Here is a 13,340-nt window from a genome sequence, read left to right on the forward strand (position 1 = left end):
GCGGCTTACAATAGAGCCACTGAGACTCAACTCAATACTACTTACAAAATAACACTTCCACACCAGCGATCTTTAAGAATTAGTTAGCTCGAGCTGGTATGAGCTGTGAAAATACTCTGCGAAGCTCATAGCCTTCTGCCCTTTCTTGTCAAGGCTTTGCAGCATGGAACGAAGAATTCTGTCCTGATTTGGAAGACTCTTCTTGGGGATAACAATAATATCGATACAGGGATGAAATACATCATCCGATCTCTTGACGCAAATGATGTTACCTGCATGCACCTTCCCAGTTCGGTTGAGAAAGTCAAAGTCATAGTTCTACGGGTCAACAAAAACGACAGCATCAGGAGGGATAAGGATATTCCCCAGAGGAATACTAGAGTGACTCAGAGTCAGAATGTCTAGAAATTCGTCAAGATACGTGAGCGTTATAAGATCCTTTCGGCTCGAATTCTGCTCAAGTCGCCTGTATTCACGAGACGTAGACTTTTTCCAAGACCAGACGTGCACAGCATAACCGTGCGAAATAGCATGCTTCACTACCGGAATCATGTCACTGTCACCAGAAACAAAAGCAAAAACAGCAGACACATTCATTTTCCGATACTTGGTAACGTCATCTGTCATGTCCTTAACCAGACTGGTATCAACCTGCCTCTCTTGATTGTTCTTATTTCGAGGTAAGTTTAAGACCTCTGAAGCATGAAGCTTAAGATCCCGGTACAGGGGCTTGTAATGGTGAAGATTAGATCCGTGGACATTAAAGGACACTGCTTCGTCAACTGTGATGCCAGAGCCCTTGCGGATGATACCCTTTAGCGCGCAGATATCGTAATGCCAGCTTAAGTGTGCTTCGGGATGGACAGAGTGGCGCTTCTTGTTGGCAGTTTCACCACTGATTCTGAAGTTGGACTCATCCAGGTAGACGTGTGCAAATCGACCGATTCCGCGGGATGGTGGACTAGGAAGCCCAACACTTGGAGAGTCTGACATATCCTTCAGAATGAGAGTGCTGTGCTGATAGAATGAAGATGAATTGATCTCACGGCAAGGGAGCAGAATGCCAATGGTAGAATCACGCTGAGGGATGAAGAGATATTTTAAAGACGAACATCAACAGGACTGCTATTAAAGCACAGTCCTGGCTGTAGTAAGCAGAGGTGAATGTCCATTATTTCCACTTAGTTAATGAGCATAACGGAAAGCCTTCAGTTCTTGGCGAAAAGAGTGACTGGTCACTTCTCATAAGCTCACACAAGACCCTTTGTTGTGAGTTGTGGCAGCGTCTGCATTAATGCGGCCGCGACAAAGAAAGCTGAACTTCAACAAGAGGTGCATATCAGGGCACCTGTCATGCATTTCTTTCTTTCATGTCTCGTGCTAAGCTCTTTATCGTTTATGGGTGGTAATTGAACCTTCATGCGCCGAAATGGTGCATAAAGACAACTTATCGGCCGGGCAGCAGTAAGATAATTCTTGCGTAGTGAATGTTTTATTTTTGATGGACCCTTTTTCGATTTGGGCCCGTATTCTCTGTTCATGTTCTGCTTCCATGAGATGAGGCATACATGCGGCCAAAGAACCCATAAGGATGATGGGGTCCAAAAACCAATCTCACCGGGGACTCTTTCCCCGACCCGGTTAAATCACGAGACGAATGGAATGAATATCACTCCATTTAATCGCCTCTTGACCTCAAAGCGGAACTGGTTATTGAACAGACGACAGCGGAAGACAAGGACCTATATGCCAGCTACCGACTTTACAAGTGCAGCATTCCCAGCGCGGAATTTCGCAACAGGGCCTTCAAAGATTTGGCATAAGCTTAACAATGCATTCACATATGCAAGTTGTGGAGGTAAGATATGCAGTGTACTCAATGGGTTCTAGTCCATTCTTGTCAAAGGAGATAGGCTTCTTCTTCGGACGCCAGATTGGCAGACGACACGTCTTCCTATAACGCGTATATTTTCTGCACAGGATAATTCAGTCTGCGTTGCTATTTCACCGCTTTAGCTTCCAACTTCTGCTGATTCGAAGAAGAAGAAGTCGGTAACGCTATATCATAGACTGCATGTTGTGTAGTGAATGCGGAGAACGCAGGGATGAGTTCAGACCAGCGTGGTGAGTGATTTGTATCTATCGTTACTTCAGTATAAAGGTCAGGAACTTGGGGGATCCTGGATAGTCCCGTAAATGCTAATGTTGTGGTGTAATGCCCAAACTGTGAGCTAGATGCGTTATTAGTAGCTTAAACCAATCACCACACAGAACTTAGTAAATGTTAATAAATCAGACAAGTAATAGAATAAAACTTCTAAAATAGAGAAGGGATTCGTCTAACTAGGGCCGTTAGTTATGGGATCTAGATTGCTCTGGAGTTTCAATACAGATGTCTTCTTACGTACTACCTAGCATAGCACTCTTTTCGCCATTCTGGACCGTGTAGACATAGGTCCGACTGCACGCCATAGAGCCCGCAACCCCCACTAGGCCAGCACCAAATCAATAGACCAAAAAGCTTGGCCTCTAAGGAGTACGCCATCAAATTCAAGCTTCTTACCAATAAGACCCTGCAGTGTCATCTCCTTACCTGCTTCTGCGGGGCCGGTTCGTCTCCCGCAGCCGCGGGTTCTCGATCCTTTCCGAGACTAAACCCAATTGAGCAACATTTATAGATTCGCTATCACGACAGTCGATGTCGTTATCATGTTTTATCGGGTATCCCACTCGTTTTGGGGTATGAGACAATCACATCCCCGTTATTGCGAAACGGGAATTATAGGGGATTTAATTGGTCTGAACAGACGATGTGTTTCCTGAATTGGATGGTTGAGTCGGGGAGGCGCCGGTAGTTTAAGGTGTTTGTTTTAATGTTGGAGGGGGATGAACTTTTCGAGTTCGGCGAATTGATGGAGGAGAATGGATTGGCCTCTGCGTATTCTCTGGTACTGGGCGAGCTTTATAGAGGAGGCAATCAGAATCGCTGGATGGGCATTAACCTCGGCATACAGCAGAACAGTTACTCTTTACCCGCGCTTCTCATGCCACTTTCTTATCTAGATTGATAAGTTCTTACTACAAACTCCAAGCAAAAAGGCCTACCAAGTTTTCAAGCTAAAAAAGTGACACAATGCGCTGCAACGTTATACGACCGACGGCTAGCCCGATCCATTCCTTGCCACCAACATGGTTATCTATAGTCCGCAAACAAGGCTCATCCCACGCGGAGATCCTGTATTGTGAGTGGATGCTCTTTTATGCATGCGACTATGTCGTTCCAGGTCGGATATACAGGGTGGGATTTCCAACGGGGAACCCGAGTCTTGGTCAGTCATGTCAAGACCCTCGAGAATTGTGTCATCCTGCACCACGGTCGCACAGACGATCCATGTTTATATAACTCAATCTCTCCTCTCGATTCAATTTCCTCTCATCGGCATATCTAAGTGAATTCTTTACTGCAGTCTACTGGTATCATAGCCGTCAAAATGGGCTTCTCGAACTTTTTTGAAAGTCAAAAAACCACAGCCACCGTCTCAGCAGACCCTGAAGCTAGCGACTCCGAACCCTCGGTCATTCACGATGGTGGTCTCGCATACACACGCGTCAAAGGCGGCAATGGGTCTAAACCTTCATACCAAGAAGCCGTCGGTGCGCCTGTTGAATCGCACTCGCCGCTTGGATATAACGTTGGTTGGCTCACGGTTATCTTTCTGAATGTTAACATGATGATTGGAACTGGTATTTTCTCTACGCGTACGTAATCTACTATACTGAAGGAAGGTATAGTGACTGATGATGTGCAGCTTCGAGTATTCTTAACCGTGCTGGGTCTGTTGGTCTGGCGCTGATCATCTGGTTCATTGGCTTCATCATGGCTGCTTCGGGTTTCAGTGTTTATTTGGAACTGGCGAGTTATTTTCCTAATCGCAGTGGTTCCGAGGTTGTGTATCTTGAGCAGGCGTATCCTCGGCCCAAGCACTTCTTCCCTGTTACCTTCGCTGTCCAGTCTGTAATTCTCTCGTTCAGCAGTAGCAATGCTGTCGGTAAGTCACCTTCATCTTTCACATTGTATACTTGCGCGTTCTGACTATGTATAGTCCTGTCAAAGTACCTTTGGCGAATGACTGGCGATACTCCCTCTGAATGGCAGATGCGAGGTGTCGCTATCGCAGCTTATACCCTCGCAGTCATCTTTGTCATCGCTCATAACAAGTACTCTCTCTGGCTGGTCAACTTCATCGGCGCCTTGAAGATCCTCACTCTAGTCTTGTAAGCCCTCCCATCCCTCCATACCTTTCACTCCCTAACACATTACATAGCATCAGTATTGCAGGTCTCGTCGTCCTCGGCGGCAACGTCAAGCGCATCCCTGACCCAGGTCATAACTTCCGCGACGCCTTCAAGGGTGCAGCCCCCAACGGCAACGACTTAGCCAGTGCCCTCGTCAGCATCGTCTTCTCATACGCCGGATACTGGAACGCCTTCAACGTCGTCAACGAGATCCAAAACCCCATTCCCACGCTTAAGCGAAACGGTACTGTCTCACTCACCGTAGTCGCTGTGCTGTACATGCTCTGCAACATTGCTTATTTCGCCGTTGTCCCCAAGGAGGAGTTTGCTGAGGCTAGCGAGATCGCTGCATCGATCTTCTTTTCTAAGCTCTTTGGTGATAGCAAGTCTGCTGCCAATGTCCTCAACTTTCTTGTACTGCTGAGTGCCTTTGGTAACCTTCTTGCTGTCTTGATTGGATCTGCACGTATGCTTCGTGAGATTGGTCGACAGGGTGTTCTACCTTACACCAATTTCTGGGTCTCGACTAAGCCTTTTGGTACACCGCTTGGTCCTTACATCCTTAAGTGGGTGTTGACTTTCATCATGATTGTTGCGCCTTCAGCCGGTGATGCCTTCACCTTCGGTTAGTATTTGTGTGCCGTCTTGATGTTCTCTGATACTAACTTTTCTTACAGTTGTCAGCTTGGGTACATACCCTGACGCCATGTTCAGGTTCGCCATGGCTGTTGGTCTTTATGTAATTCGCCGTCGTCGCACAAAGGCTGGTATCGGTCGCTCTGACTTCAAGGCTTGGCATCCTGCCGTTCTCTTCTACATACTTATCCAGGTGTTCATCCTCGTCATGCCCTGGTATCCTCCCAAGGGCGGCCCATACGCTGGTGATGTCAGCTTCTGGTACGCGACATACTGTGTCGTCGGTATTGCAATGTGAGTGCCAGTCTGAGAATATGAATGTCTCGTAGTTTACTAACAGCAATCTCCAGTGTCATTGTTTGCGCCCTTTACTACGTTGTTTGGATGTTCCTGTTGCCCAAGTGGAGGGGCTATGCTATCCGCACTGAGATCACCAATGTCGATGATAACGGAGCCAACACTCACCGACTGGTCAGAATTCCGTATGCTGATCTTCCTCGATGGGACGAGGAGCATGATGAAGCTGGAAACCTTCGACAGAGAACAACTGTTGTGGCTCCAAGCTCAGAGGGCTCCATCAAGGCTTAAGTGATGGCAGTCAATGGAGGTATAGGCATCAGATAGCACTAGGAAAGTCAAGTATACCAATAAAAGACTTTGCATGTGACAAGATTGAATCAAAAGTGGGTATTATGCGTATTATGTCTAAACATGATTATTCTAAACTGAAAGTGGTCTATTTCGCAGCGTTGCTGGCGCAAGACCAAGGATCTTTGCTTCCTCCCTCAGCAATAGCCTCAATGGAAGCCCAAAGTCCAAGGACACAGATGAGGAAACCAGTAAGGAAGAGAATAACATTGGCCACGAATCGGCAAGTCTGCTTTCCGTCCTTGAACCAGTTTCCATAATGCATCCAGAGCCAGAAGATACCAGGGAGTCCATAAGAGAACCATGAGGCAAACAGAGCACAGATGAGGCCAAGAAGGTTGTTGAAGACAGGAATGGACTCGGCGATGACCATAGAAAGAGCCCAGATACCGAATGTGACACCAAACCAGACCATGGTAGACAGCTTTGTTCGACGGACCATGTGCTTGGTGTTGCGGAAGATTCTCTGGAAGATGTAGGCTGAAGCGACATGGCCGTAAATAACACCAGCAATGACGATGGTAGGGATGGCGATACCCCAGATGACCTTTCGCATGGTAGCAGAACCGGCAGCAGACAGAGCAGGTGAAGGAACATCAGGTCCGACAAAGACGTAGATGACGATAGCGGCGAGCAGGTAAAGAGTAGTGTCGACAATCTGGAGGAAAGCCAGAGCCTTGGGCCAGTCCTCAGGCTTCTTGAACTCAGAGATGACAGTGAAGAAGCAAGAGTGGCTGGAGAAGGAGATAGCAATGTTGGTAACAGCCAAGAATGCGCCTGTGAAGCCAAGCTCACGAGCAACCTGAATGCTTCCAGAACCAATAGGTCGCTCATGGGCAACATCTCCAACAGTGATGAGAACAGCAACAGTGATGGACATGCAAGATGCCATCGACATATAGCTGGTGTACTTCAACGTCCTCGGCAAGTTAAGCACCCAAAAGACCGCCAAGCCCACAACAGCCCAGACAATAGTGCACGTGGAACTATTAGTCAGAGTATTTAAGCAGATAGTCCAAGTGAGAAGATGGCTTCCCATGACGAAGACCTGAAAAATGACCTGCGCCCAACCAAAAACCTCTTGAAAAACACGACCCATTCCGATAGATTTTCCAATGACTTCAACGGCGTCGCCAAAGTTTTGGACGAAGGGATATTGGGCGCGGAATTCAGCGAGGACGAGGCCGGAGTATGTGGAGAGGAAACCCATTACGAGAATGAGGATTATGCCGGGGACGAGACCGACGGCGGCGAGGACGGAGGGCAGGGAGAGGATGCCGAGGGATACTGTTTCTGCGATGAGGACGATACCGCCTTGCCTGGGATTTATCAGTGTCTGTATGAGATGGGTGAGATTGGTGGGTGAACATACCACCATGTTAATGTCTTGTAGTCAATAATCTCTGCTTCCTCATCACCGAAGACAGCATCATCATTTCTTGGTTCAGCGACAAAAGCTGGAGGAGTATTGTTTACGCCCTTCTCTTGATCCACAGGGGACTCAGGCGCCGCGGCGCTTTTAGGTTCTGTATGGCTCATAGTGTCGATATTCGCCCGTTGAATTGGTGGCGCAAGTGTTGAAGAGAAAAGCTCAAAAGTGTAAGACCAATTGACTCGACGATAATTGGAACGGCAGTCACATTTAAATAAATTCCACTCTGGGGCGAGAAATGGCCGACAACGGTGGAATGAAAAATATGTTCATGTTAGTCCCGAGTCAAGTCGGCCCACTAACATTGGAGGTTCTTCGGCCTGGCCCGATGGCGTCGCGCACCGAACTCGGGCAGACAGACATTGCCTTAGAGTAGCAAGAGTAGGTAGCTAAGGTGATGGCGGTTAAAATTAGTCGACCCTTCATTGGGCGAGATCGGCTCATGGAGGGAAAAACAAGCAATGGCCAGATCTGTATTGCTTCAATGGATTTGCTAACTTTTACGTTATGGTCCCACAAAGAGTGGCCTTCTCGCGCAGAAATCCACTGCTCCAGACTCTTTAATCTCCACGTAAAAACAAAGGGTTTCCCCGGACCAGATAGACAACCGATCTCGTCACCAGAGACTGACGATATATGTTGTTATAGAGTCAAAAGAGCCTCACCGTAGGCGCGCGCTTCTTTCAGCTGAAATTTTTCAGCCTCCTTCGCCAAGCTACTGCAAGTTTGTTTTGGAGGAATTGACTGCCGGTGTTTCTAGCCGACTTCTGGAACGACAAGAGATTTCTAGCGTGGAGAGTCTAAACTGTATTTAGAATGAGTCAGGGCTAAGTGGATCAAGGGCGCCGATCACGCTCCGGACTTGGCGGAGCTTGTGAAGAAGCTATCGGAAAGAATCAAGACGGCGAAGGCCAATGGATGGAGAGATTCCGGTAAGCTTAGCTTCATGTTGCCCGGTCCAGGGGAGGCAAGAAAACTTAGCATGTCTATCTTAGGCGACAAAAAGACTTGGGTAAATCTACGGTAGATTAGTATAGATCTAGTGGACACTAATTATCTTCGGCACCTTGGCTTAAGGTTAGAAGGTTTCTTGTTTCCTGAAGGACGCCAAAGACCAATAAGTGCCAGAGGATCTTGGTCCGTTTAGCTATATGTTGCTCAGAATACCAACTAGAACAAAAGATAGGGTCTCATTCAACGCTCATAGAAGCCTGCACCTTTCATATATGTCACGTGATTGACTGCGAGCGGCGAAGTCTGACTTGGAATAGGCAACAATACCATACATACTTAGTAACTCCAGGTACCAAAGTAGAGGTCTGTTTGTTCTGAATTTATAAATAAAGAAATGAATGCTATATTTCATCACTATAGGTACAGCGACATCGTAAGTTAAGGGCTGTCCTACTTAAATGTCTAGAGTTACGAAGTTTATGCGGCATTACGAGGCTGAGGCTCTTTCCCAGCTGGCTCTCCTTAGTCTCATCTCAATCTATACAAACACTTCTGGAATAGTTCCACCTTTCTTTTCGGGAAATAATGGGCTGCTACTTGTCGAAACCTCCTGGAAAAGAGTCGCATAATGGAAACGCTCTGCAGGAAGGTCCCCAGCCTGGCGCCGAAATAGGTTTACCCCAGCCATACCAGGACGTGAGTTTAGAACGTGTTTTGGGGCAGCAAATGGCTATTACTGATATGCTAATCACTATCAACAGCCCAGATCGATCGATCAAGACAATAACTTCCCCCTCGATGAACGCGACATCGCCTCTGTCTCTGCTGAGGAACTTCTATCGGGTTTCTTGACGGCGCCTCAACTTCATCACTATGGCGCTGTCACAGTATCACGTATATCCAAGCATCTTGTCATCAAAGGTGGTCCCGGCGTAGCAAAAAGCGAGGCGGAAAACATGAAGTTCGCCTTTGAAGCGCTGCAGCTTCCAGTCCCCAGGGTTCATCGCACTTTTACAGCTGATATTCTAGAGTATCCAGAATTGTCTCAAACAAGCTTCATAGAGGGCCATTTCATTGTCATGGACTACATCCCCGGACCAGCTATCAATAAAATCTGACAATCCTATGATATAGCTACGAAAGAGACTGTCGCACAGCAGGTCGCGGACGTGATTAAGAAGATGCAAACCACGGTCCTCAATCATATGCCGATCGGGCCTATTGGGCGACTGTAGGATGCCAAATTCCAAGGTCCATGGTTCACAGACTATGGTGCAGGGCCTTTTGACACTTTGGGAGAACTTGAAGACTGGTGCAATCACAAAATCGATGTCTGCGTCATGGTTAAACAACTGCCACCTGGAACGCCAAGATTCGAATTCAAAGATATAGTTCTTACCCACCAAGATCTGGCGCCGAGAAATTTAGTACTCGACAAAGATATGAAGTTATGGGTCCTCGACTGGGGGTGCGCTGGCGTATACCCGAAAGGGTTTGAACAAGCAGCGCTGCAGGTTCAGGCATGGAACAAGGAGTATGCTGAAATGGTGCTGGGGAAGCTTTCAGACCACCAGTCTATAGTGATTGAACAACTTGCGGATATCGCGTATGGGCTTTCAACCGGTCGCGCTCTTTGACATAGAGAGGCAAGGATAGCAGGTTGTACTTTATATGCCTCGCAAGCAATCGTTGGTAAGATGGAGGAGGGGGAGTCTTCGGCTTGTATTCAAATTGGAGGAATTGGCAAGCGATTTTCTTGCTGGTATCATAGCTACGGTAGGTTCATAAGATTAAATATGGAGCCAGACTTGGTGAACTTCAATATATACCTGAAGAAAATCCCCCAGACTGCTGTAATTCTTTCTAGGATAAACCAAGATATCTAGTATAGACAGTCTAAACTGGACTTTGAAGAAATCGGGGCGAAGTGGATTTGAAACGCCGACTACGGTCCTGATTCAATGGAGCTTGTGAGAATGTGGGCATTATCATGCGATCGAGTGGAGTTTAACGGCAGGGGTCCTCGGGGGAGCTAGAAGAACTCCTGAGATCAGAATTGGCCGAGACCGACGACCCCTTGTCTGTGCTGGTGTCCAGCGATGGAGACGTGGGGCCAATGTTGAATCTGAGAGCGGCAGTCTTGGCCCTGGTGCCCAAGTTGAAGAGTTCACCAAGCCGCATTCACTTGCTTGCATATGACCGGAGATTTTCAGAAAGCTTGAATGTAAAGCCAAGACTTGCCGAATTTTAATACGTACTTAACCGTTGAGTTCCCCAGGCTCGTGTAATGGGGCTGTTTAGGCTGAGATCGTATTACGTGATACCAATCAATGGTTCCTAGTAGTTTACCTTCCTTGACGGGCTAAGTTCTGTGTGGTGATTATAAGCTCTCAGCCACAGGTCTCAACTGCAAATAACATTGGCGGACGGAAGCGACTGCATAAGCAGTTGGACATGCACAAATCACAAGCAAAGATAAATCCCAGACGATGTTTAGATGTAACGAGTGTCCATTTAAGCTATGCTGGTTCAAAATCATATCCTCCGTGTCTTAGTATCATATTTGTAGCCTAGTTCTCTAGGTCCCTGGCTAATTTGATATTTAAAGATCATCATCACCAGTAGACTTGCAGCAGGTCCAGCAAGGATAGTCTCCATCTCCCTAAAGGTTGTTAGTAACAATTGGGTCTTGTTTTCTACCAGGTAGCATACAAATTTCTTGGAGTTCTGACCAAATAGTTAGCAACAATCAAAGAAAGATAGATTTCAGTATCACTCACCCAGCCTTCGGGGCACTTTGGCTCTTCAGGCCAGCAGACCTTGAGGCAGACCTCGTAGTTATGGACGTTGACGACGCCCTTGTGGTTGGGGGAGAAGGCTAGCTTGGAAGAGGGCTGGGAAACCTGGATGCGGAGACTGTAAATGAATAGTTAGTATGGAGTTGTGTAGCAGTGTACCTGAGCAAGATGGAACGTACGTGATCTCCTCGCCGCTGGACTGCTTAGCGTTGAGGGAAGACCAAGGCATGGCAGCGATGCCGTTGGCAAGGAGGAGAGTGGAGGCGATGGAAAACTTCATCTTGGAGAATTGGGATGGGTTGTAGTAGAGTGCGAAAGTGAAGCTGTTCAGGGTGATGAGATGAGAGAATAGGTGGACAGTTCCTCGGTCTTTATAGACTTTTCATCCGTACAATTCTCCATATCATCCCTCGATGTACAGCAGTTAGCCAGCCTCTCTGTGCTACATGCTCCCCTCACGGTGAACCAGCCATGCCTGAGTCTTCGCAGTTCCGTTGCACTGCTGTACTGGCCGATGATCCGTATGTCTTACATGTCTGACCTGAGAAATGCTCCCTTTGTCGATCAATCATGCAGGGGGGTCGAAGACGGCACGGGCGGGAAGCGGCTTGACCCCCCTAGTGAGACATAGATACGAGCGATCGCCAATCTTGTCTCAATTTACCTGCTGTATGTTCTCTCAGCAACTCCTCGTTTCTGAGTTTGAGGAAATATTGGCATCGGGTAATTGCAGCTGGATGCTCAAATTTCATACAAGGCCCCTATTGGAACGTCCCAGGTACCATGAATGTACCATTGTCTCACAACGGCGGGGAGCTGGAGTTGTGCTCAGAACTGACGCAGTGGCACGACAAGTTGACTCGATCGAGCCGCCTGCATCGGGCCATCGGAAATCGAGATATCCGGACTACTCATGTCTCATTTCGCTGCGTTAGTGTTGAAGCCCCAACGCAGTATTCAGACTCAATTGTCAATCTTGGCGGCGCGCGAGGCAGGTTTCTAGCCTCATGTGCCATTTAACTTGGGCTTTGCAAGTGGAGGACAACGATTAATCTATCTAACGTTCCTAAAGCTTTATGAAACTTTTGCTTCAGTACCTGAGATCCTGTTTAAATTGTTGGATGGCTTAACGTCTCTGAGGATAATACTTGAATTCACCTATATACGGCATTTGAACACGTACTTGAAACAATTAACTCAAAGCCTTAAACTTATAGCAGAGTAGACATACAGCATTTTGTAAATCTTGCATCTTGTAGCCCTACTCCCCAGGTTCAAAGAGGCAGTTATGGAAGGTCTAGCTGCAGGGTATTTGACTTGAACCAAAACTTTTTATTCGCCCAAACCATCTTTTTCTTCATGCATCTCTTCTCAAAAGCCTTCCTCCCTCTCGCCCTTACACCATACCATTCTCCCTCAAGAGTGACGTTAACCTGCTCTGCAACATTTAACATCTTGTACCATGTTACATTTGACTGGGAGTGCCCTGGGAATGTGAAGTCGCGCTCGATAACCGAAAACGGATTCAGGTGAAGGATAGTATCATCGTCCTTATCCAAGCCTTCGTATTTCTTCTTGCGCTCTTTTGTCGCCTGCCCGAAATTCGCCTTCAGGTCGTCTGCATAGATTTTGAAGAGCCCATATTCAATGGCTTCCAGGCTTATCGGAGACCCAGGTCCCCAAAACCTAACGTGATATTTGCCTGCGTTCTGTAGTCGAGTTTTGATAATGACTGGCGATTTGCTGATTTGCTGTATGCTCACATTGAGGTTGCGAACTGCCTCATGCTCACCGTCTCTCTGGATCCAGCTGTGGGCCCAATCAGGTTCACCATACAGATTGTGAGGCATGGGTGGAAGGTTGCTGGTTGGCTTCGTGTTTGGACCCGCATTAGCAGGAGGTAGAGGCTTACGTCGACGCTGCAAAGTTTTTGCTTCTGAGTTGTCTTCATTGTTTTGATATCGGAAGTGCGAAACGGGGTAGCGATGTTTCTGGCTTCGGTCTTTGGTCTCAGGGTAGCCAGTGTTTGGGTTCAGGGGTAGTAGGCCAGCCAAGACAAAGTGTCCCAGAAGTCCGAGAAGAAGCAAGAGAGAGAACGACAATTTGAACCTCATGATGGATACCAAGGTTCGTTGAGTCTGGAAGATTGTGTTTGTGGAGAGTTTGAATTAAAAACCGAAAGGTATGCGCCTGGCATGTTCTGTGGGAGGACAATTGAGGAAACTATATATATAGCGTTAAACTAAAAAATGGGAAGACGCTGTCATAGATTTATCTTCGCTTCTAGGTAGTCATGATATCAACCATTAAAGGCTACTCCGGAGGCGGAAGCTTATTTAAGGGTAATGAACAGTATAATGAGACCTCGTTGCCATGCTGGGAGGGATCAGTGACATGTAGCCAGATCTCTCAGCATTTATGCTGTAGCAATTGGCCAGGCATTGTGGTATAATGTCTATATTGTGAGCCAGATGTGTTATTCACATTTGAGGCCTGTGGCTGAGAGCTTATAATCACCACATAGAACTTAGTAGCCGGATCTCATTTGGGCTGAATGGCCGATAAGCCCTCGGAAC

The 13,340-nt window shown here is 47.2% G+C and overlaps 6 protein-coding genes across 6 annotated transcripts; 2 read left to right on the forward strand and 4 right to left on the reverse strand.

Moving 5' to 3' along the window:
* Nucleotides 1-318: 318 nt before the first annotated feature.
* BKA55DRAFT_686023 (uncharacterized protein) lies at nucleotides 319-993 on the reverse strand (the record flags this gene model as incomplete). Its single annotated transcript, XM_046198884.1, has 1 exon — nucleotides 319-993. The coding sequence occupies one exon, from the start codon at nucleotides 991-993 to the stop codon at nucleotides 319-321; it is 675 nt and encodes a 224-aa protein (XP_046054293.1).
* A 2,498-nt stretch (nucleotides 994-3,491) lies between these two features.
* Nucleotides 3,492-5,520, forward strand: BKA55DRAFT_503174 (amino acid permease-domain-containing protein; the record flags this gene model as incomplete). The annotated part of the gene is made up of 6 exons (XM_046186981.1): nucleotides 3,492-3,759; nucleotides 3,810-4,049; nucleotides 4,104-4,275; nucleotides 4,326-4,921; nucleotides 4,974-5,226; nucleotides 5,283-5,520. 6 exons carry the CDS (start codon nucleotides 3,492-3,494, stop codon nucleotides 5,518-5,520), a joined length of 1,767 nt encoding a protein of 588 aa, XP_046054294.1.
* Nucleotides 5,521-5,666: 146 nt separating this feature from the next.
* Nucleotides 5,667-6,815, reverse strand: BKA55DRAFT_559196 (aromatic and neutral aliphatic amino acid permease; the record flags this gene model as incomplete). The annotated part of the gene is made up of 1 exon (XM_046191938.1): nucleotides 5,667-6,815. Exon 1 carries the CDS (start codon nucleotides 6,788-6,790, stop codon nucleotides 5,669-5,671), a length of 1,122 nt encoding a protein of 373 aa, XP_046054295.1. The 5' UTR covers nucleotides 6,791-6,815.
* Nucleotides 6,816-8,322: 1,507 nt separating this feature from the next.
* Nucleotides 8,323-9,603, forward strand: BKA55DRAFT_672390 (uncharacterized protein; the record flags this gene model as incomplete). Its single annotated transcript, XM_046197988.1, has 3 exons — nucleotides 8,323-8,662; nucleotides 8,728-8,964; nucleotides 9,202-9,603. The coding sequence occupies exons 1-3, from the start codon at nucleotides 8,552-8,554 to the stop codon at nucleotides 9,601-9,603; spliced, it is 750 nt and encodes a 249-aa protein (XP_046054296.1). The 5' UTR covers nucleotides 8,323-8,551.
* Nucleotides 9,604-10,465: 862 nt separating this feature from the next.
* On the reverse strand, nucleotides 10,466-11,097 carry BKA55DRAFT_672391 (uncharacterized protein). The gene is made up of 4 exons (XM_046197989.1): nucleotides 10,944-11,097; nucleotides 10,747-10,882; nucleotides 10,679-10,693; nucleotides 10,466-10,628 (listed from the first exon to the last, which is right to left on the reverse strand). The coding sequence occupies exons 1-4, from the start codon at nucleotides 11,042-11,044 to the stop codon at nucleotides 10,569-10,571; spliced, it is 312 nt and encodes a 103-aa protein (XP_046054297.1). The 5' UTR covers nucleotides 11,045-11,097; the 3' UTR covers nucleotides 10,466-10,568.
* A 953-nt stretch (nucleotides 11,098-12,050) lies between these two features.
* On the reverse strand, nucleotides 12,051-12,959 carry BKA55DRAFT_719074 (uncharacterized protein; the record flags this gene model as incomplete). The annotated part of the gene is made up of 1 exon (XM_046200953.1): nucleotides 12,051-12,959. The coding sequence occupies exon 1, from the start codon at nucleotides 12,876-12,878 to the stop codon at nucleotides 12,051-12,053; it is 828 nt and encodes a 275-aa protein (XP_046054298.1). The 5' UTR covers nucleotides 12,879-12,959.
* Between the last annotated feature and the right edge of the window lie 381 nt (nucleotides 12,960-13,340).

This window comes from Fusarium redolens (assembly GCF_020744475.1).
Source record: "Fusarium redolens strain MPI-CAGE-AT-0023 chromosome Unknown BKA55scaffold_3, whole genome shotgun sequence".
Taxonomy (NCBI): domain Eukaryota; kingdom Fungi; phylum Ascomycota; class Sordariomycetes; order Hypocreales; family Nectriaceae; genus Fusarium; species Fusarium redolens.

Coding starts and splice junctions, on each gene's coding strand:
- BKA55DRAFT_672391 (XM_046197989.1), bottom strand. CDS start 11,044: ATGAAGTTTTCCATCGCCTCCACTCTCCTCCTTGCCAACGGCATCGCT. Junction 10,883..10,943: donor TCCAGCGGCGAGGAGATCAC/GTACGTTCCATC, acceptor ATTCATTTACAG/TCTCCGCATCCAGGTTTCCC.